The 24712-nt window shown below is 39.3% G+C and overlaps 1 protein-coding gene across 1 annotated transcript; it reads left to right on the forward strand.

The window, feature by feature from the left end:
- Positions 1–3969: 3969 nt before the first annotated feature.
- On the forward strand, positions 3970–24423 carry LOC149440534 (chymotrypsinogen B-like). Its single transcript, XM_089658482.1, has 7 exons — positions 3970–4042; positions 18370–18473; positions 21218–21297; positions 22418–22496; positions 22680–22860; positions 23065–23198; positions 24213–24423. Exons 1-7 carry the CDS (start codon positions 3991–3993, stop codon positions 24372–24374), a joined length of 792 nt encoding a protein of 263 aa, XP_089514608.1. The 5' UTR covers positions 3970–3990; the 3' UTR covers positions 24375–24423.
- Positions 24424–24712: the final 289 nt, after the last annotated feature.

Here is a 24712-nt window from a genome sequence, read left to right on the forward strand (position 1 = left end):
AGGTAAGCAATGGCATTCATACCTTTTCAGTGCAGATTTCCTTACTATGTTCATGAAGCCTTTCAAAGGTGTTTAAAGCTGAATTCCAGCTTGGACCAATGTAAGTATGTATGAGCCATACTTGTGGATCCCTCTAAAAGATGGAAATCAGTGTAGTAGACTCTGCTACTATGGTGATCTCCACTAGCTTAGGGGTCCTGCAGAGTGGCTGTATTGCTGCTTACTGAGCTCAGGAGGTTGCCTGCTTGGCACAGGTGTCATCCATCAAATACTTTGGATTTTCTCAATTAATGCAAGGTGTCCTCTGATTGGACAAGGTGGAGATCTTAATTTCACCACCCTGCCTCTCTACCTTGTCCAATCGGAGGACCCTTTGCATTTGCGTTGAGAAAATGCTAATATTCCATGAATGGCATCCATGCCAAGTGAGCAACTTCCTACGTTCCCAATGCAGCATGGCAGGCACTTGGCACAGGCTCATGGAGAACACTTTAGTAGCAGTGCCTACAGTAATTGTCAGCTTTCACAGGAATCCCACAGGGGTGGCAAATATATATTTACATTGATTCCTTTTTTGGAAGTAAATTTGTTTCTGATCTCTTTGTCTATCCTATTATGTCTGGATGGATGTTTGATGTCCATTGTTTTTCAATTTCACTTTTGTTGGGCAGCACAGTGGCTAAATGGTTAGCACTTCTGCCTGGCAGTACTTGGGTCGCTGGTTCGAATACCAACCCCGGCACCACCTGCCTGGAGTTTGCATGTTCTCCCTGTGACTGCATGGGCTTCCGCTGGGTACTCCGGTTTCCTCCCACACCCCAAAGACATGCTGGTAGATTAATTGGCTCCTGTCTATATTGTCCCTAGTATGTATATGTTTGAATGTGAGTTAGGGACCTTAGATTGTACACCCCTTGAGGGTTAGGGACTGATGTGAATGTACAATATATGTGTAAAGCGCTGCATAAATTGATGGCGCTATATAAGTACCTGAAATAAATAAATAATTGTTTCCTCTCCTATGGTTGTGGACGTATAGGTCAATTAGATCCTTGTTAGGTTATACCTATATATATCCTTCTAAAACATTTACCAGGTAAAATTGCCCAAAGTTAACCTTAACCTAATGAATTATGATCTCTTCTTCATATCTTCTATTAAATGTAATTAATTTATTTTTTGTCTATCCTATTATGCCTAGATGATATTTGATGCCCATTACATCCTCTACAACTGTATTGGACATGTAGGCCAAGATCTTTGTTAGGTCATTTTCTCCTAGCTCCGGGAGCTTTCACATCCAGGGTGAGCCATTGAGTCCCATGTATTTATCTACTGTATGTATGTATATGTATATATATGTATGTATATATATGTATGTGTATATATATATGTATGTATGTGTGTATGTATATATATATATATATGTGTGTGTGTATGTATGTGTGTGTGTATATATATATATATAAAATATAAAAAATTTTTTATTAAATACTCTGTATTTGATATATATTAAAGTTGTTTGGTAATTGTAAAATTTTCCTTTGATATACTTTTAGACTGCCTTGGCGGTAGACATTTCTTAAAAAAAAATTCCCCTGACGAAGCCCGTGAGGACGAAACATGTAGGGAGTGTAACGGAACCGTGCCCCGAATGCACTAGGGTATTTCCGTTAGACTCCCGCTTCCCTGTCCGAACACAGATCCACGGGCACCACCGCTGACCATCAAGACGAGACAGCACCAGACTCGTATTAAAACAGGAAGTGGACTTCTTTATTTTAACACAGACACAAGATATAAACATTCAAGTGTACAACCCCCCTCCCTGCATATGGATACAGGAAGGGGCAAACCAAATCTAGCAATCAGAGACACATCAGCAGACACTCCCATCAGGAGGGCTGCTGGGAACACCCCCCACCAAGCCAATACACAAACACACACATCCCATAATAGTTTGCTCCCAAGCCAGACACACAATAGAACAATGGGACCACATGGCATTAAACAATGAACAACCCCCACCCCCCACCTATACATGTCTACTCAATAGCAGGACATTTCACCCTGTACTCCTAACAGGCACAGGATGACTTACACATAAGAGGGATATGGGGAGCTGAGACAGGGGTCTCCCCACCTCTCCAAAGTGAGCTGTGTTCCATGGGCCCCCCACCCAAAGTGACTCAAGTCATAGGGAGTAACTACAATTACATAACCAAGTTTGAATCTCAGTTTTACTGTTAGTACTGAAATTGTTTTTATGTTTCTGTAATTTTTCCTTTTGTGTTTTTTACACAAATATAAAATAAAAATGATATAACTTTTTAATATGTTTGGTATTTATGTTCATGCACCCTGAAAGTCCCATCTTCTTAATTGAATATATTTGCATTGATCCAAACTGTGACTATGCAGACATTGAATTACCAGGACATTGAAATACCTGGTAGAGGTGGTATAATGGAAGCCAATCTGCACCTTCAATGAACAATAAAAGGGCCCATAGTTACATAGTTACATAGTTACAGAGTTACAGAGTTAATCTGGTTGAATAAAGACACAAGTCCATCTAGTTCAACCAATAAAAAGGGAAACAAATGTACACAGTCTGTTCTGTCCTCCTTATGTGTGAAGGTACATAGCTTGACAGACAGCTAAACCTTTCTCGGCAATGAGTTGACAAAGAAGCAACGTCCAACTTTGTCTTTATTGCAAAGATATAAGAGGTGAAACTGAGGAACAGAAAATAAGGCGCTTAGTAACACTGTCTGCCATGTGACAAAGCATATTATACATTACAGTAAGGCAATGCACATATAAACACATGTAAGACATGTAGGTTACATAAAACACAGATGCATACGATATAGGCATGTGTGTAGACGTACCGACGATGCTATTGTGAACCTGAATGTGAGGGTTGGATCCTACCAGCAGCGTGGTTACCACAGGAATGGAGTCTGTGATGAGGAAATGGCTGCTATGAGCAGGGCTGATGATGTAATCAGAGTTCATAGGCTACAAGCTATGGAAGCTGAAATGGGTCAAACTTCTACTGTGAAAAGATGCAGTGTATACAAAAAGCCACTAGATGGAGCAGTTACACAACGAACAGAGAATTACAAACTGATAAGGCATACTAATAATGCCTAATTAACAAAGAACAAATTGCTGAAGGCATGACACAGTCCTATATACACAATCTTATACCCACAGTTGACCCAGAGGAAGGACAAAAACCCCAGCGAAGCACGATCCCATTTGCTCCAGCAGGGGAAAACATTCCTTCGTGATCCCCCGAGATATTTCTTGGATCAACTTTACCTATAAATGTTAGTATCCGGTTTTATCGTGTATTTAGTAAAGAATCCAGGCCTTGTTTAAAGCAATCTACTGAGCTGGCCAGAACCAGCTCTTGAGGAAGTCATGAGGATTTGTGAACACCTTGCTGATGTTGACCAAAAGTCCCATAAAGAGAAGGATCCTTCCAGGTCCAAAAATCCTGAGAAAACGAAATGTAAATTACGGTGGGGTGGGAGCCATCCACAAAAACCTTTTATGGAGTTTCGTAAAGGGCAATGAAGAGCTTGCAGAATGAAAAGGACCAGATATGTATTGACTTCATAGGAATCCAGAGACCACAGTTCCAAAAAGGAGCTGATATTTTTTTCCTAAAATGTATCCTTTTAACTCTCTTTTAAAACTTTTCTTTTTCTTTTTTGTAAAGCGCAGTAAATGAATTATGTTGAAAGAATCATTTCATACAGCATTAAATACCAATTCCGAGTGGTGGCTCCTCCAACACCTGTTCCCTCATGTCTCAAGGCCAGGGTTACAAAAACACTGGAGTTTGGTCAAGGTGTCCTGATATGGAGAGCTAAAACTGTCCTTATCGCAGACAAGCTCTCACCTGATTGGTGGGCTGGGAGTATATAAGTCAGACAACATCGTCCGTTCTTTGGCGACAACTTGATTTGTAGCAGAATGGCAATGCTGTGGTTCCTGTCCTGCCTAGCCCTCCTTAGTGGAGCTTATGGTGAGTACTGGTGTTCCTCCTGTATATTTGTCTTTGTTGGGTTTGAGGCTTTTTTTTATTTCAAAAGAGGGAAGTGATTGTAGAAAATTACCAAATAACACGACCAGTCCAGAAAGACCAGATCCACCAAGTCTACCCTTTCTCAGCTACAAGGAAAGATTAGAGGAACTGAACTTATTCTCTCTTGAGAAGAGGAGATTAAGGGGGGATATGATCTCCATGTATAATACATAAGGAGGGATATGATCACCATGTATAATACATAAGGGGGATATGATCTCCATGTATAATACATAAGGGGGGATATGATCTCCATGTATAATACATAAGGGGGATATGATCTCCATGTATAATACATAAGGGGGGATATGATCTCCATGTATAATACATAAGGGGGGGATATGATCTCCATGTATAATACATAAGGGGGGGATATGATCTCCATGTATAATACATAAGGGGGGATATGATCTCCATGTATAATACATAAGGGGGGATATGATCTCCATGTATAATACATAAGGGGGGATATGATCTCCATGTATAATACATAAGGGGGGATATGATCTCCATGTATAATACATAAGGGGTGGATATGATCTCCATGTATAATACATAAGGGGGATATGATCTCCATGTATAATACATAAGGGGGATATGATCTCCATGTATAATACATAAGGGGGGGATATGATCTCCATGTATAATACATAAGGGGGGATATGATCTCCATGTATAATACATAAGGGGGATATGATCTCCATGTATAATACATAAGAGGGATATGATCACCATGTATAATACATAAGGGGGGATATGATCTCCATGTATAATACATAAGGGGGATATGATCTCCATGTATAATACATAAGGGGGGATATGATCTCCATGTATAATACATAAGGGGGGATATGATCTCCATGTATAATACATAGGGGGGGGATATGATCTCCATGTATAATACATAAGGGGGGATATGATCTCCATGTATAATACATAAGGGGGGATATGATCACCATGTATAATACATAAGGGGGGATATGATCACCATGTATAATACATAAGGGGGGATATGATCTCCATATATAATACATAAGGGGGGGATATGATCTCCATGTATAATACATAAGGGGGGATATGATCTCCATGTATAATACATAAGGGGGGATACGATCTCCATGTATAATTCATAAGGGGGGGATATGATCTCCATGTATAATACATAAGGGGGGATATGATCTCCATGTATAATACATAAGGGGGGATACGATCTCCATGTATAATTCATAAGGGGGGGATATGATCTCCATGTATAATACATAAGGGGGGATATGATCTCCATGTATAATACATAAGGGGGGATATGATCTCCATGTATAATACATAAGGGGGGATATGATCTCCATGTATAATACATAAGGGGGATATGATCTCCATGTATAATACATAAGGGGGATATGATCTCCATGTATAATACATAAGGGGGATATGATCTCCATGTATAATGCATAAGGGGGGGATATGATCACCATGTATAATACATAAGGGGGGATATGATCTCCATGTATAATACATAAGGGGGGATATGATCTCCATGTATAATACATAAGGGGGGAAATGATCTCCATGTATAATACATAAGGGGGATATGATCTCCATGTATAATACATAAGGGGGGATATGATCTCCATGTATAATACATAAGGGGGGATATGATCTCCATGTATAATACATAAGGGGGGATATGATCTCCATGTATAATAAATAAGGGGGGATATGATCTCCATGTATAATACATAAGGGGGGATATGATCTCCATGTATAATACATAAGGGGGATATGATCTCCATGTATAATACATAAGGGGGATATGATCTCCATGTATAATACATAAGGGGGGATATGATCTCCATGTACAATAGATAGGGGGGATATGATCTCCATGTATAATACATAAGAGGGATATGATCTCCATGTATAATACATAAGGGGGGGATATGATCTCCATGTATAATACATAAGGGGGATATGATCACCATGTATAATACATAAGGGGGGATATGATCTCCATGTATAATACATAAGGGGGGATATGATCTCCATGTATAATACATAAGGGGGGATATGATCTCCATGTATAATACATAAGGGGGGATATGATCTCCATGTATAATACATAAGGGGGGATATGATCACCATGTATAATACATAAGGGGGAAATGATCTCCATGTATAATACATAAGGGGGGATATGATCTCCATGTATAATACATAAGGGGGGGGATATGATCTCCATGTATAATACATAAGGGGATATGATCTCCATGTATAATACATAAGGGGGGATATGAACTCCATGTATAATACATAAGGGGGGTATGATCTCCATGTATAATACATAAGGGGGATATGATCTCCATGTATAATACATAAGGGGGGGATGATCTCCATGTATAATACATAAGGGGGGATATGATCTCCATGTATAATACACAAGGGGGGATATGATCTCCATGTATAATACACAAGGGGGGATATGATCTCCATGTATAATACACAAGGGGGATATGATCTCCATGTATAATACATAAGGGGGATATGATCTCCATGTATAATACATAAGGGGGGATATGATCTCCATGTATAATACATAAGGGGGATATGATCCCCATGTATAATACATAAGGGGGGGATATGATCTCCATGTATAATACATAAGGGGGGATATGATCTCCATGTATAATACATAAGGGGGATATGATCTCCATGTATAATACATAATGGGGGATATGATCTACATGTATAATACATAAGGGGGGATATGATCTCCATGTATAATACATAAGGGGGGGTATGATCTCCATGTATAATACATAAGGGGGGATATGATCTCCATGTATAATACATAAAGGGGGGGATGATCTCCATGTATAATACATAAGGGGGGATATGATCTCCATGTATAATACACAAGGGGGGATATGATCTCCATGTATAATACACAAGGGGGGATATGATCTCCATGTATAATACACAAGGGGGGATATGATCTCCATGTATAATACACAAGGGGGGATACGATCTCCATGTATAATACATAAGGGGGGATATGATCTCCATGTATAATACATAAGGGAGGATATGATCTCCATGTATAATACATAAGGGGGGATATGATCACCATGTATAATACATAAGGGGGGGGGATATGATCTCCATGTATAATACATAAGGGGGATATGATCTCCATGTATAATACATAAGGGGGATATGATCTCCATGTATAATACATAAGGGGGGATATGATCACCATGTATAATACATAAGGGGGGGGGGGATATGATCTCCATGTATAATACATAAGGGGGATATGATCTCCATGTATAATACATAAGGGGGATATGATCTCCATGTATAATACATAAGGGGGGGGATATGATCTCCATGTATAATACATAAGGGGGGTATGATCTCCATGTATAATACATAAGGGGGGATATGATCTCCATGTATAATACATAAGGGGGGGGATATGATCTCCATGTATAATACATAAGGGGGGGATATGATCTCCATGTATAATACATAAGGGGGGATATGATCTCCATGTATAATAAATAAGGGGGGATATGATCTCCATGTATAATACATAAGGGGGATATGATCTCCATGTATAATACATAAGGGGGATATGATCTCCATGTATAATACATAAGGGGGGGGGATATGATCTCCATGTATAATACATAAGGGGGGTATGATCTCCATGTATAATACATAAGGGGGATCTGATCTCCATGTATAATACATAAGGGGGGATATGATCTCCATGTATAATAAATAAGGGGGGATATGATCTCCATGTATAATACATAATGGGGGATATGAACTCCATGTATAATACATAAGGGGGATATGATCTCCATGTATAATACATAAGGGGGGGATATGATCTCCATGTATAATACATAAGGGGGATATGATCTCCATGTATAATACATAAGGGGGGATATGATCTCCATGTATAATACATAAGGGGGATATGATCCCCATGTATAATACATAAGGGGGGGATATGATCTCCATGTATAATACATAAGGGGGGATATGATCTCCATGTATAATACATAAGGGGGATATGATCTCCATGTATAATACATAAGGGGGATATGATCTCCATGTATAATACATAAGGGGGGATATGATCTCCATGTATAATACATAAGGGGGGATATGATCTCCATGTATAATACATAATGGGGGATATGATCTACATGTATAATACATAAGGGGGGATATGATCTCCATGTATAATACATAAGGGGGGGTATGATCTCCATGTATAATACATAAGGGGGGATATGATCTCCATGTATAATACATAAGGGGGGGGGGATGATCTCCATGTATAATACATAAGGGGGGATATGATCTCCATGTACAATACACAAGGGGGGATATGATCTCCATGTATAATACACAAGGGGGGATATTATCTCCATGTATAATACACAAGGGGGGATATGATCTCCATGTATAATACACAAGGGGGGATACGATCTCCATGTATAATACATAAGGGGGGATACGATCTCCATGTATAATACATAAGGGAGGATACGATCTCCATGTATAATATATAAGGGGGATATGATCTCCATGTATAATACATAAGGGGGATATGATCTCCATGTATAATACATAAGGGGGGGATATGATCTCCATGTATAATACATAAGGGGGATATGATCTCCATGTATAATACATAAGGGGGATATGATCTCCATGTATAATACATAAGGGGGGGATATGATCACCATGTATAATACATAAGGGGGGGGGGATATGATCTCCATGTATAATACATAAGGGGGATATGATCTCCATGTATAATACAAAAGGGGGATATGATCTCCATGTATAATACATAAGGGGGGGGATATGATCTCCATGTATAATACATAAGGGGGATATGATCTCCATGTATAATACATAAGGGGGGATATGATCTCCATGTATAATACATAAGGGGGGATATGATCACCATATATAATACATAAGGGGATATGATCTCCATGTATAATACATAAGGGGGGGTATGATCTCCATGTATAATACATAAGGGGGATATGATCTCCATGTATAATACATAAGGGGGGATATGATCTCCATGTATAATACATAAGGGGGGATATGATCTCCATGTATAATACAGAAAGGGGGATATGATATCCATGTATAATACATAAGGGGGATATGATCTCCATGTATAATACATAAGGGGGGATATGATATCCATGTATAATACATAAGGGGGGATATGATCTCCATGTATAATACATAAGGGGGGATATGATCTCCATGTATAATACATAAGGGGGGATATGATCTCCATGTATAATACATAAGGGGGGATATGATCACCATGTATAATACATAATGGGGGATATGATCTCCATGTATAATACATAAGGGGGATATGATCTCCATGTATAATACATAAGGGGGATATGATCACCATGTATAATACATAAGGGGGGGATATGATCTCCATGTATAATACATAAGGGGGAAATGATCTCCATGTATAATACATAAGGGGGGATATGATCACCATATATAATACATAAGGGGATATGATCTCCATGTATAATACATAAGGGGGGTATGATCTCCATGTATAATACATAAGGGGGATCTGATCTCCATGTATAATACAAAAGGGGGGATATGATCTCCATGTATAATAAATAAGGGGGGATATGATCTCCATGTATAATAAATAAGGGGGGATATGATCTCCATGTATAATACATAAGGGGGGATATGATCTCCATGTATAATACATAAGGGGGATATGATCTCCATGTATAATACATAAGGGGGATATGATCTCCATGTATAATACATAAGGGGGATATGATCTCCATGTATAATACATAAGGGGGGATATGATCTCCATGTATAATACATAAGGGGGATATGATCCCCATGTATAATACATAAGGGGGGGATATGATCTCCATGTATAATACATAAGGGGGGATATGATCTCCATGTATAATACATAAGGGGGATATGATCTCCATGTATAATACATAAGGGGGGGATATGATCTCCATGTATAATACATAAGGGGGGATATGATCTCCATGTATAATACATACGGGGGGATATGATCTCCATGTATAATACATAAGGGGGATATGATCTCCATGTATAATACATAAGGGGGGATATGATCTCCATGTATAATACATAAGGGGGGATATGATCTCCATGTATAATACATAAGGGGGGATATGATCTACATGTATAATACATAAGGGGGGGTATGATCTCCATGTATAATACATAAGGGGGGGTATGATCTCCATGTATAATACATAAGGGGGGATATGATCTCCATGTATAATACATAAGGGGGGGGGATGATCTCCATGTATAATACATAAGGGGGGATATGATCTCCATGTATAATTCACAAGGGGGGATATGATCTCCATGTATAATACACAAGGGGGGATATGATCTCCATGTATAATACATAAGGGGGGATACGATCTCCATGTATAATACATAAGGGAGGATATGATCTCCATGTATAATACATAAGGGAGGATATGATCTCCATGTATAATACATAAGGGAGGATATGATCTCCATGTATAATACATAAGGGGGGATATGATCACCATGTATAATACATAAGGGGGGGGGATATGATCTCCATGTATAATACATAAGGGGGATATGATCTCCATGTATAATACATAAGGGGGGGGATATGATCTCCATGTATAATACATAAGGGGGGATATGATCTCCATGTATAATACATAAGGGGGGATATGATCTCCATGTATAATACATAAGGGGGGATATGATCTCCATGTATAATACATAAGGGGGGATATGATCTCCATGTATAATACATAAGGGGGGATATGATCACCATGTATAATACATAAGGGGGAAATGATCTCCATGTATAATACATAAGGGGGGATATGATCACCATATATAATACATAAGGGGGGATATGATCTCCATATATAATACATAAGGGGGGATATGATCTCCATGTATAATACATAAGGGGGGATATGATCTCCATGTATAATACATAAGGGGGGATATGATCTCCATGTATAATACATAAGGGGGGATATGATCTCCATGTATAATACATAAGGGGGATATGATCTCCATGTATAATACATAAGGGGGGATATGATCTCCATGTATAATACATAAGGGGGATATGATCTCCATGTATAATACATAAGGGGGGATATGATCTCCATGTATAATACATAAGGGGGGATATGATCTCCATGTATAATACATAAGGGGGGATATGATCTCCATGTATAATACAGAAAGGGGGATATGATCTCCATGTATAATACATAAGGGGGATATGATCTCCATGTATAATACATAAGGGGGGATATGATCTCCATGTATAATACATAAGGGGGATATGATCTCCATGTATAATACATAAGGGGGATATGATCTCCATGTATAATAAATAAGGGGGGATATGATCTCCATGTATAATACATAAGGGGGGATATGATCTCCATGTATAATACATAAGGGGGATATGATCTCCATGTATAATACATAAGGGGGATATGATCTCCATGTATAATACATAAGGGGGATATGATCTCCATGTATAATACATAAGGGGGGATATGATCTCCATGTATAATACATAAGGGGGATATGATCCCCATGTATAATACATAAGGGGGGGATATGATCTCCATGTATAATACATAAGGGGGGATATGATCTCCATGTATAATACATAAGGGGGATATGATCTCCATGTATAATACATAAGGGGGGGATATGATCTCCATGTATAATACATAAGGGGGGATATGATCTCCATGTATAATACATAAGGGGGGATATGATCTCCATGTATAATACATAAGGGGGATATGATCTCCATGTATAATACATAAGGGGGGATATGATCTCCATGTATAATACATAAGGGGGGATATGATCTCCATGTATAATACATAAGGGGGGATATGATCTACATGTATAATACATAAGGGGGGATATGATCTCCATGTATAATACATAAGGGGGGGTATGATCTCCATGTATAATACATAAGGGGGGATATGATCTCCATGTATAATACATAAGGGGGGGGATGATCTCCATGTATAATACATAAGGGGGGATATGATCTCCATGTATAATTCACAAGGGGGGATATGATCTCCATGTATAATACACAAGGGGGGATATGATCTCCATGTATAATACATAAGGGGGGATACGATCTCCATGTATAATACATAAGGGGGGATACGATCTCCATGTATAATACATAAGGGAGGATATGATCTCCATGTATAATACATAAGGGGGGATATGATCACCATGTATAATATATAAGGGGGGGGGGATATGATCTCCATGTATAATACATAAGGGGGATATGATCTCCATGTATAATACATAAGGGGGGGGATATGATCTCCATGTATAATACATAAGGGGGGATATGATCTCCATGTATAATACATAAGGGGGGATATGATCTCCATGTATAATACATAAGGGGGGATATGATCTCCATGTATAATACATAAGGGGGGATATGATCTCCATGTATAATACATAAGGGGGGATATGATCACCATGTATAATACATAAGGGGGAAATGATCTCCATGTATAATACATAAGGGGGGATATGATCACCATATATAATACATAAGGGGGGATATGATCTCCATATATAATACATAAGGGGGGATATGATCTCCATGTATAATACATAAGGGGGGATATGATCTCCATGTATAATACATAAGGGGGGATATGATCTCCATGTATAATACATAAGGGGGGATATGATCTCCATGTATAATACATAAGGGGGATATGATCTCCATGTATAATACATAAGGGGGGATATGATCTCCATGTATAATACATAAGGGGGATATGATCTCCATGTATAATACATAAGGGGGGATATGATCTCCATGTATAATACATAAGGGGGGATATGATCACCATATATAATACATAAGGGGATATGATCTCCATGTATAATACATAAGGGGGGTATGATCTCCATGTATAATACATAAGGGGGATATGATCTCCATGTATAATACATAAGGGGGATATGATCTCCATGTATAATACATAAGGGGGATATGATCACCATGTATAATACATAAGGGGGGATATGATCACCATATATAATACATAAGGGGATATGATCTCCATGTATAATACATAAGGGGGGTATGATCTCCATGTATAATACATAAGGGGGGATATGATCTCCATGTATAATAAATAAGGGGGGATATGATCTCCATGTATAATAAATAAGGGGGGATATGATCTCCATGTATAATACATAAGGGGGGATATGATCTCCATGTATAATACATAAGGGGGATATGATCTCCATGTATAATACATAAGGGGGATATGATCTCCATGTATAATACATAAGGGGGATATGATCTCCATGTATAATACATAAGGGGGATATGATCTCCATGTATAATACATAAGGGGGGATAAGATCTCCATGTATAATACATAAGGGGGATATGATCTCCATGTATAATACATAAGGGGGGATATGATCTCCATGTATAATACATAAGGGGGATATGATCCCCATGTATAATACATAAGGGGGGGATATGATCTCCATGTATAATACATAAGGGGGGATATGATCTCCATGTATAATACATAAGGGGGATATGATCTCCATGTATAATACATAAGGGGGGGATATGATCTCCATGTATAATACATAAGGGGGGATATGATCTCCATGTATAATACATAAGGGGGATATGATCTCCATGTATAATACATAAGGGGGATATGATCTCCATGTATAATACATAAGGGGGGATATGATCTCCATGTATAATACATAAGGGGGGATATGATCTCCATGTATAATACATAAGGGGGGATATGATCTACATGTATTATACATAAGGGGGGATATGATCTCCATGTATAATACATAAGGGGGATATGATCTCCATGTATAATACATAAGGGGGGGGGATGATCTCCATGTATAATACATAAGGGGGGATATGATCTCCATGTATAATACACAAGGGGGGATATGATCTCCATGTATAATACACAAGGGGGGATATGATCTCCATGTATAATACACAAGGGGGGATACGATCTCCATGTATAATACATAAGGGGGATATGATCTCCATGTATAATACATAAGGGGGGATATGATCTCCATGTATAATACATAAGGGGGATATGATCTCCATGTATAATACATAAGGGGGGATATGATCTCCATGTATAATACATAAGGGGGGATATGATCTCCATGTATAATACATAAGGGGGGATATGATCACCATGTATAATACATAAGGAGGGATATGATCTCCATGTATAATATATAAGGGGGGGATATGATCTCCATGTATAATACATAAGGGGGGATATGATTTCCATGTATAATACATAAGGGGGGATATGATCTCCATGTATAATACATAAGGGGGGATATGATCTCCATGTATAATACATAAGGGGGGATATGATCTCCATGTATAATACATAAGGGGGGATATGATCACCATGTATAATACATAAGGGGGATATGATCACCATGTATAATACATAAGGGGGGATATGATCTCCATGTATAATACATAAGGGGGATATGATCTCCATGTATAATACATAAGGGGGGATATGATCTCCATGTATAATACATAAGGGGGATATGATCTCCATGTATAATACATAAGGGGGGATATGATCTCCATGTATAATACATAAGGGGGATATGATCTCCATGTATAATACATAAGGGGGGGATATGATCTCCATGTATAATACATAAGGGGGGATATGATCTCCATGTATAATACATAAGGGGGGATATGATCTCCATGTATAATACATAAGGGGGGATATGATCTCCATGTATAATACATAAGGGGGGGATATGATCTCCATGTATAATACATAAGGGGGGGATATGATCTCCATGTATAATACATAAGGGGGGGATATGATCTCCATGTATAATACATAAGGGGGATATGATCTCCATGTATAATACATAAGGGGGGATATGATCTCCATGTATAATACATAAGGGGGGATATGATCTCCATGTATAATACATAAGGGGGATATAATCTCCATGTATAATACATAAGGGGGGATATGATCTCCTTGTATAATACATAAGGGGGATATGATCTCCATGTATAATACATAAGGGGGGATATGATCTCCATGTATAATACATAAGGGGGGATATGATCTCCATGTATAATACATAAGGGGGGGGATATGATCTATATGTAAAATACATAAGGGGGATATGATCTCCATGTATAATACATAAGGGGGGATATGATCTCCATGTATAATACATAAGGGGGGATATGATCTCCATGTATAATACATAAGGGGGGATATGATCTCCATGTATAATACATAGGGGGGGATATGATCTCCATGTATAATACATAAGGGGGGATATGATCTCCATGTATAATACATAAGGGGGATATGATCTCCATGTATAATACATAAGGGGGGATATGATCTCCATGTATAATACATAAGGGGGGGGGGGGATATGATCTATATGTATAATACATAAGGGGGATATGATCTCCATGTATAGTACATAAGGGGGGATATGATCTCCATGTATAATAAATAAGGGGGATATGATCTCCATGTATAATACATAAGGGGGGATATGATCGCCATGTATAATACATAAGGGGGGTATGATCTCCATGTATAATACATAAGGGGGGATATGATCTCCATGTATAATACATAAGGGGGGGATATGATCTCCATGTATAATACATAAGGGGGATATGATCTCCATGTATAATACATAAGGGGGGATATGATCTCCATGTATAATACATAAGGGGGATATGATCTCCATGTATAATACATAAGAGGGATATGATCTCCATGTATAATACATAAGGGGGGATATGATCTCCATGTATAATACATAAGGGGGGATATGATCTCCATGTATAATACATAAGGGGGGATATGATCTCCATGTATAATACATAAGGGGGGATATGATCTCCATGTATAATACATAAGGGGGGATATGATCTCCATGTATAATACATAAGGGGGGGTATGATCTCCATGTATAATACATAAGGGGGATATGATCTCCATGTATAATACATAAGGGGGGATATGATCTCCATGTATAATACATAAGGGGGGATATGATCTCCATGTATAATACATAAGGGGGGATATGATCTCCATGTATAATACATAAGGGGGGGATATGATCACCATGTATAATACATAAGGGAGGATATGATCTCCATGTATAATACATAAGGGGGGATATGATCTCCATGTATAATACATAAGGGGGGGATATGATCTCCATGTATAATACATAAGGGGGATATGATCACCATGTATAATACATAAGGGAGGATATGATCTCCATGTATAATACATAAGGGGGATATGATCTCCATGTATAATACATAAGGGGGGGATATGATCTCCATGTATAATACATAAGGGGGGATATGATCTCCATGTATAATACATAAGGGGGGATATGATCTCCATGTATAATACATAAGGGGGATATGATCTCCATGTATAATACATAAGGGGGGATATGATCTCCATGTATAATATATAAGGGGGGATATGATCTCCATGTATAATACATGAGGGGGGGATATGATCTCCATGTATAATACATAAGGGGGATATGATCTCCATGTATAATACATGAGGGGGGATATGATCTCCATGTATAATACATAAGGGGGATATGATCTCCATGTATAATACATAAGGGGGGATATGATCTCCATGTATAATACATAAGGGGGGATATGATCTCCATGTATAATACATAAGGGGGGGATATGATCTCCATGTATAAATACATCAGTGGTTCATATAGTGAACTCGGTGTAGTCATTCCCCCTGAGGTCATCACAGAGGACAAGGGGGCGCTCTTTACATCTGGAGGAAAAGAAATGTCATCTCCAAACACGGAAAGGTTTCTTCACAGTAAGAGCTGTGAGAATGTGGAATAGACTCCCTCCAGAGTTGGTTGTGACCAGCTCAGTGGATTGCTGTAGGAAAGTCCTGGATTCTTTCTTGGATACACAGAATATAACTGGATATAACATTTATAGGGAACGTGGATCCAGGGAATATCCGATTGCCTCTCGGGGGATCAGGAAGGAATTTTTTCCCCTGCAGGAGCAAATTGAATCGTGCTTTGCTGGGATTTTTTGCCTTCCTCTTGATCAACTGTGGGTGTAGGATTATAACTTTTTTTTTTATAGTTTAACTGGATGGACTTTTGTCTTTTTTCAGCCAGACTAACTATGTAACTAATTTGTCCCAAGCATGTGAAAATTAATTTACTGTTGGCTGACTCACTAGCTCAGTCAACCATAAACTACTCTTTTGGTAAAATGATACTTTCCAAGTTTAGTTATGAACCTTCCACATGCTACTTTGAGGTCATGTCCCCGTGTTAGGTTCATTTTGAACCTCCTGAATCCTATTCAAATCCTTTACGCATTTAAAGGTTCCAGTCAAGGTAATCCCATTCCTTCCTCCAGTTTATCCATTTTATGTTCCTGAAGTCTCTCTTGATATGTTTTATCCCTTAGAAATTCCACCATTTTTGTTGCCAGGAACCAGAGATGTAAACTATAACAGTGCAAAGTTCATAAAACCTAATGGAAGCCAACTGGAGATCATCAACTTCCTCCCTGTACCACAATGCAGAATTTAAAACTAATACAAGATTTTTTTTATCTCAGTTTGCACAATATAATAATTTAAGAACATTTTTGAAGAGTTTCTTGTAAAGCCAACATTTCTTTCTTTTTGTTGGATATAGTTAGGTCCCCATTGGCAGAGATTCTCCCTTTCCATTGTCACCATGACAGAGATGGGAAATCCACCAGTTGTCACCAGAGCAAGGGGTGAGGGTATATCTTCCAATGAGGACACTTGTCCTGATGACAGCTTTCTGAAAGGACAATTCCCCTTCCCGAAATGGCATGGGAAGCAAACCGTAAACCGATAGGGGTTTTAAGAAGGTATGGTATGTTTGAGATTTTTGGGCTCCTCTGGTCTTATTATTTTCCATAGGGTTTTAATCCAAAGCAATATAATATCAACCACACGTAAGTAAAAACTATATTGAAATACGACATTGTGTCAGTATAAATTGATGACAGTTAATATTTACATGTTCCTCAGGCTGCGGTGTTCCCGCAATCAAGCCCATTATCTCCGGCTATGCCAGGATTGTGAACGGTGAGAATGCCGTCTCTGGATCCTGGCCCTGGCAGGTGTCTCTGCAGGTATGACTGAACATTTCTTCCTTGTTATTCTTGTCCAACACCTTAGAAAGAAGAGATTTCAGAAAGTCGCGTGTTATTGTGACATGAATCATTTTTCTATTTTTACGTTCCAACCAGCACCCCTCTGAAGAAAGTCTGAGCCTTTCCCAGACACAGCAGTCCATTTTGCAGCATTTATGTTTAGTAGTCCCAGGTCTAATGTCCTTTCCCTACATATACCGACATGGAAAGGATGCTGAAGGACCACTCTGAGGTGTACATTGTGCATTGACTACAGTGAACATTAGACGTCCATCATTACTTCTGCACTGAAAACAAAAGGTCAAGGGTTTTGAAGGTGTGGTTTTAATGCAATGATATTATGGACCTAGTAGCTGCCCATTACTGCACCCTATAGAATGCACACCAGCATGCAGGAATTTCAGTACAGGCACAGCATACTGCATCCAAGCACAAAGCTATGACCTGTATGCTACATATCAGTTTTCTACTTTCCCCCTGCTATGTGAAGTAATGTTAAAGGTACTGCGCTGCTCAGGTTTAAAATGAGCCTACTGATGGGCTTTAATGTAATTATCAGTGGGTCCTGGTGGGAGCCCATTGCCGCACCCTTTAAAACACACCTAAATTGCTGTATGCGGGACTTTTGGCATGGGCACAGCATATTGCTTCCACAGAGCTATGACCTATACTAGTTTTCCACTTTCCACCTGCTATGTGTAGGTGTGGTAAATGTATTACAGTAATCAGGTTTAAAATAGGCCTTGCTGATGGTACAATGGAGGCTAAGCATAACATAGGAGTGCATAATTACCCACAGACCCAGTTCTGCCAATAGAAAAAAATGTCTAGCTAATAAAAAAAGTGGTAAATATAACTTGTGCTATTGCCTATAGCAGCGTTTTTCAACCACTGTGCCGCGGCACACTAGTGTGCCGTGAGATATTGTCTGGTGTGCCGTGGGAAAAATTCCAATTTCATCTGTAACATGTGGCTTCGGCTCACAAATAGACCAATCATTAGAATCTAATGATTCAGTGGTCGGCAAGCCGCGGCTCGCGAGCCACATGCGGCTCTTTACCCAGTCTAATGCGGCTCTTCTGTGTGCCGGGCGCCTGCTCCCCTCCCTCCTCTCGGTCGGCCGCTCCCCTGCCTCCTCTCGGTTGGCAGCCCCAAAAGTCCGCGCGGACCTTTTAATCCGGCTTGCGGATGTGGCTGTCAGGATGTGTGTAGGCGGGGCAGCGTGCCGAACGTGAGGGGAGGGGAGCTAGGCTCCTCTCACAGTCCGCCCTGAAGACCCGAACGGCGCGGGAAGACAGCGAGAGGAACGCAAAAGGTAAGTGAATTGACACGGGGGACTTGGCTTACTAGAAGGGGGGGGGGGAATAGTACTGTGGGGGATGAAATACTATATGAGGGATGAATTACTTTATGAGGGATGAAATACTATATGGGGGGATGAAATACTATATGGGGGATGAATTACTATATCAGGGATGAATTACTATATGAGGGATGAAATACTATATGGGGGGATGAAATACTATATGGGGGGATGAAATACTATATGGGGGGATGAATTACTATATGAGGGATGAAATACTATATGGGGGGATGAAATACTATATGAGGGATGAAATACTATATGGGGGATGAATTACTATATGAGGGATGAATTACTGTATGAGGGATGAAATACTATATGGGGGGATGAAATACTATATGAGGGATGAAATACTATATGAGGGGATGAAATACTATATGGGGGGATGAAATACTATATGGGGGATGAAATACTATATGAGGGATGAAATACTATATGAGGGATGAAATACTATATGAGGGATGAATTACTATATGAGGGATGAAATACTATATGGGGGGATGAAATACTATATGGGGGGATGAAATACTATATGGGGGGATGAAATACTATATGAGGGATGAATTACTATATGAGGGATGAAATACTATATGGGGGGATGAAATACTATATGGGGGGATGAAATACTATATGAGGGATGAATTACTATATGGGGGGATGAAATACTATATGAGGGATGAATTACTATATGAGGGATGAAATACTATATGAGGGATGAAATACTATATGGGGGGATGAAATACTATATGAGGGATTAATTACTATGCTTACTATGGGGGAATATTACTATACTTACTATGGATGACACATACACATCATTCATCTACTCTTGGTCCGGCCCCCGGGTCCAATTATAAAATACTTTATTATTTCATAATAAAGTAATTATAAAATAATTTCTTTGTGTTTGATTCCTATTCAAGAGAATTACTTTATATATAGTCAATATAGGCACAGAGGTAAATTTTTTTAACATTTTCTAATGGTGGTGTGCCTCGTGATTTTTTTCATGAAAAAAGTGTGCCTTTGCACAAAAAAGGTTGAAAAACACTGGCCTATAGTATATAAATCCCATTAAAGTCTAAAAGAGGTCATACAAACAGGGAACATTGAGGTTAAGCATCCCAATAGAGCGTAAAGCATCTCACGGATCCTATTAGTTAGGCCAGAGCTTCCTGAACACCCTATAGCCAGCCCAGGACTATTCTGTATCATGACCCGGAAAATGTCTCATTATTGTAAGTCTAAAATGATTCCAAAATACCATTCATGTAATGTATATAGATAAGAGAAGTTTCATAGACAGAGTGATATGGTCTGTACAGACAGTAATGATCTAGTGACTCTTCTTACTCTACAGACCAGCTCTAGATCCCACTTCTGTGGTGGTTCCCTGATGAACAGTCTCTGGGTTGTCACTGCTGCCCACTGCGGAGTCACGTAAGTCTTATATAATAATATTCTACTACAAAGTCAGCAATCACTGAAATGCTTTACTACTCATGTGTCCATCCAAAGCCATTGGTTTATAGACCGGATACATCCTAAATATAGAACCATTTATCCAACTGTACACCCAGAGCCTCTGGTTTATAGACCGGATACGTCCTAAATATAGAATCATTTATACAACTGTACACCAAGAGCCTCTGGTTTATAGACCGGATACATCCTAAATATAGAGCCATTTATCCAACTGTACACCCAGAGCCTCTGGTTTATAGACCGGATACATCCTAAATATAGAGCCATTTATCCAACTGTACACCCAGAGCCATTGGTTTATAGACCAGATACATCCTAAATATAGAACCATTTATCCAACTGTACACCCAGAGCCTCTGGTTTATAGACCGGATACATCCTAAATATAGAGCCATTTATCCAACCGTCCATCCAGAGCCTCTGGTTTATAGACCGGATACATCCTAAATATAGAACCATTTATCCAACTGTCCATCCAGAGCCTCTGGTTTATAGACCGGATACATCCTAAATATAGAACCATTTATCCAACTGTACACCCAGAGCCTCTGGTTTATAGACCGGATACGTCCTAAATATAGAACCATTTATCCAACTGTCTATCCAGAGCCTCTGGTTTATAGACCGGATACATCCTAAATATAGAGCCATTTATCCAACTGTACATCCAGAGCCTCTGGTTTATAGACCGGATACATCCTAAATATAAAGCCATTTATCCAACTGTACATCCAGAGCCTCTGGTTTATAGACCGGATACGTCCTAAATATAGAGCCATTTATCCAACTGTACACCGAGAGCCTCTGGTTTATAGACCGGATACATCCTAAATATAGAGCCATTTATCCAACTGTACACTCAGAGCCTCTGGTTTATGGACCGGATACATCCTAAATATAGAGCCATTTATCCAACTGTACACCCAGAGCCTCTGGTTTATGGACCGGATACATCCAGAGCTGCTGGTTCTGTCTGTTTTTTTTCCTGGAAAAACTCAAATGAAATATTAGAGCTGACATCTGAAATATCAAATCAGCTTATGGGTACTAATGACCATTTTTCTTTTCCATCCAGAACTGCCCACGTTGTGGTCCTGGGCGCATTTGACCGCTCTGTCACGACCGAGGCCACCCAGAGACTTAGTGTTGGCAGAGTAAGTTCCTTCAATAAGGAGATAATCATCCATAAACAGTCATTAATCTGTCTTTTTCCATAAAGTGAGACAGCCAATCAACTACTATTATGGATAAAATAGAACCAATGCAGGGTCTGTATATGAAGGCTGGTTGATTCCCCAACAGTTCCTGGAATTAAATTCTAATATAACTTTTCTCAGGTCTTCAGACACCCCAACTACAACTCCCAGACCATCGTCAATGACATCACTCTGATCAAGCTGGCCACCCCCGCCACCTACACTGACCGCATTTCCCCCGTGTGTCTTGCCGCCACAGTTGATGTCTTCAATGGAGGAGAGAGATGCGTCACCTCCGGATGGGGATACACCAGCGCCCTCGGTAAGGGAATTAGATATTTTGCCAAAAAAAAAAATCATAATTGTGCATTTGGAATGAATGAAATGAAGGAATAAGACCAGGAGAAGTTAGATGTGCTCCTGCTGGGAAGTTGGGAGCTGGAAAATGCCACATGTGCACCACTGTGATGAGAATGTTGTTTCTCGTTTTTAATATTTTTTTCATTCTCCCTTTTCTCACTTTCAGTTCAGGTCACCCCATCTAAGCTCCAGCAGGCATCTCTTCCTCTCCTGACCACCACCGATTGCCAGAGATACTGGGGAACCAACATCAGGGACACCATGATCTGCGCTGGTGCCTCCGGCGTCTCCTCCTGCATGGTACGATGACCATTGCATTTCTACTAACCACCATTTCTCAGCTAGGAAACCATAATTCATGGGCAATTGAGCCCTTACCCATGTGATTCAGCTTCTTGAAGGATCATGTTGGTGTTTCTGCAAACCGGTATACATTTTTACTAAAGGAAACCTGATGGAGATAATAATGAAAGTTAGCTTTTGTCCAATTTTATTTTATTTTTACATTTTCAGAACAGGGTTTCTCAACCAGGGTTCCATAGAGCCCTAGGATTCCTCTAGAGGTTGCTAGTTCCTTGAGCAATGACCAATTTCTGCCTCTCAGATAAGTTCCCACTGATACCATTGATCATTTTAGCTATCTGTAAAGGAGCATTTCTTCCCAATGACCATTAGTGTAAGGAGCATTCTTCCCACCGACCATCACACTAATGTATCATAAGTTGTAGACATTTTTAGCAAGGGTTCCCTGAGACCAGAAAGGGTTGAAGGGTATCTTTCTGTTGAAAAGTTTGGGAAAGGCTGGTCTAGAGAATCTACTTCTATCTAAGGACCTGGCACGGGACTTATGAGGATGGAGCTTAGGGTGGGACATAGATCAGTGTCATATGTGCATATGGAATCCAGGTTCCATGGACTCTCCAGGCATAGAAAAGCTCCATTTAGGAACTTCTTGCTCGATTGTAATAAAAAGGTAATGTTATAACAAACTGCCAAAGTTCCCAATTCCTAAAAAAAAAAAAAAAAAGTCAGGCTACATTTTTTTTACTTTTCATTCAGTTGAGCCCAGAACAGTCTCTGAACTTTTGAGGTCTCCAGTTGGAAGCATCACATGCTTCCATATCCATTCCCAAGGCTGGTAGTCACTGGCTGGTAGGATCATGAATTCCTTGTCATAGTCAACAATAGCCGTAGGCAGATCGATCTATGTCTGGACATTTAGGCAGCACACAGCTCAGACCAACAGAACTTTTTTAAAGTGAAGTGTTCGTTGTGTGCGAGTTCTCCGCTGTGACGTCTGTTCTCTTCTTTCAGGGTGACTCTGGTGGACCCCTCGTGTGCCAGAGGAACGGAGCCTGGACCCTGGCCGGTATCGTGTCCTGGGGCAGCTCTTCCTGTTCTACATCTACTCCTGCCGTCTACGCCCGCGTCACCGCCCTCAGATCCTGGGTGGACCAGACTGTTGCTGCCAACTAAATACCATCCAATCCACTTATGATACTTAATAAAGTAACATTGTAGCCAATATTTTGTTGTGGATTCAGTTTCCTAAGTGTGTTCAAAATGTAGATAATAAATCCATATATGTCATTTAGAACAGCCACTTAACCCCATATGGGACCCAGTGGGACTTTGAATGTACCACACAGAAGGAATATAATATCAAGGTAAAACCACAATTTATTTCTCATTAAAAACACATTAACAAAAAAAAATATCAGATTGGATTACAAAATGGTAGCATGACTGTTTTAGAGGTTGAGATCGACGCGTTTCACAATTGAACATCGCTTCATCAGGATCTGGGTTGATAT

The sequence above is a fragment of the Staurois parvus genome, unplaced genomic scaffold, assembly GCF_062004578.1.
Source record: "Staurois parvus isolate SC_StPar_1 unplaced genomic scaffold, SC_StPar_1.0 ptg001076l, whole genome shotgun sequence".
NCBI classification, from domain to species: domain Eukaryota; kingdom Metazoa; phylum Chordata; class Amphibia; order Anura; family Ranidae; genus Staurois; species Staurois parvus.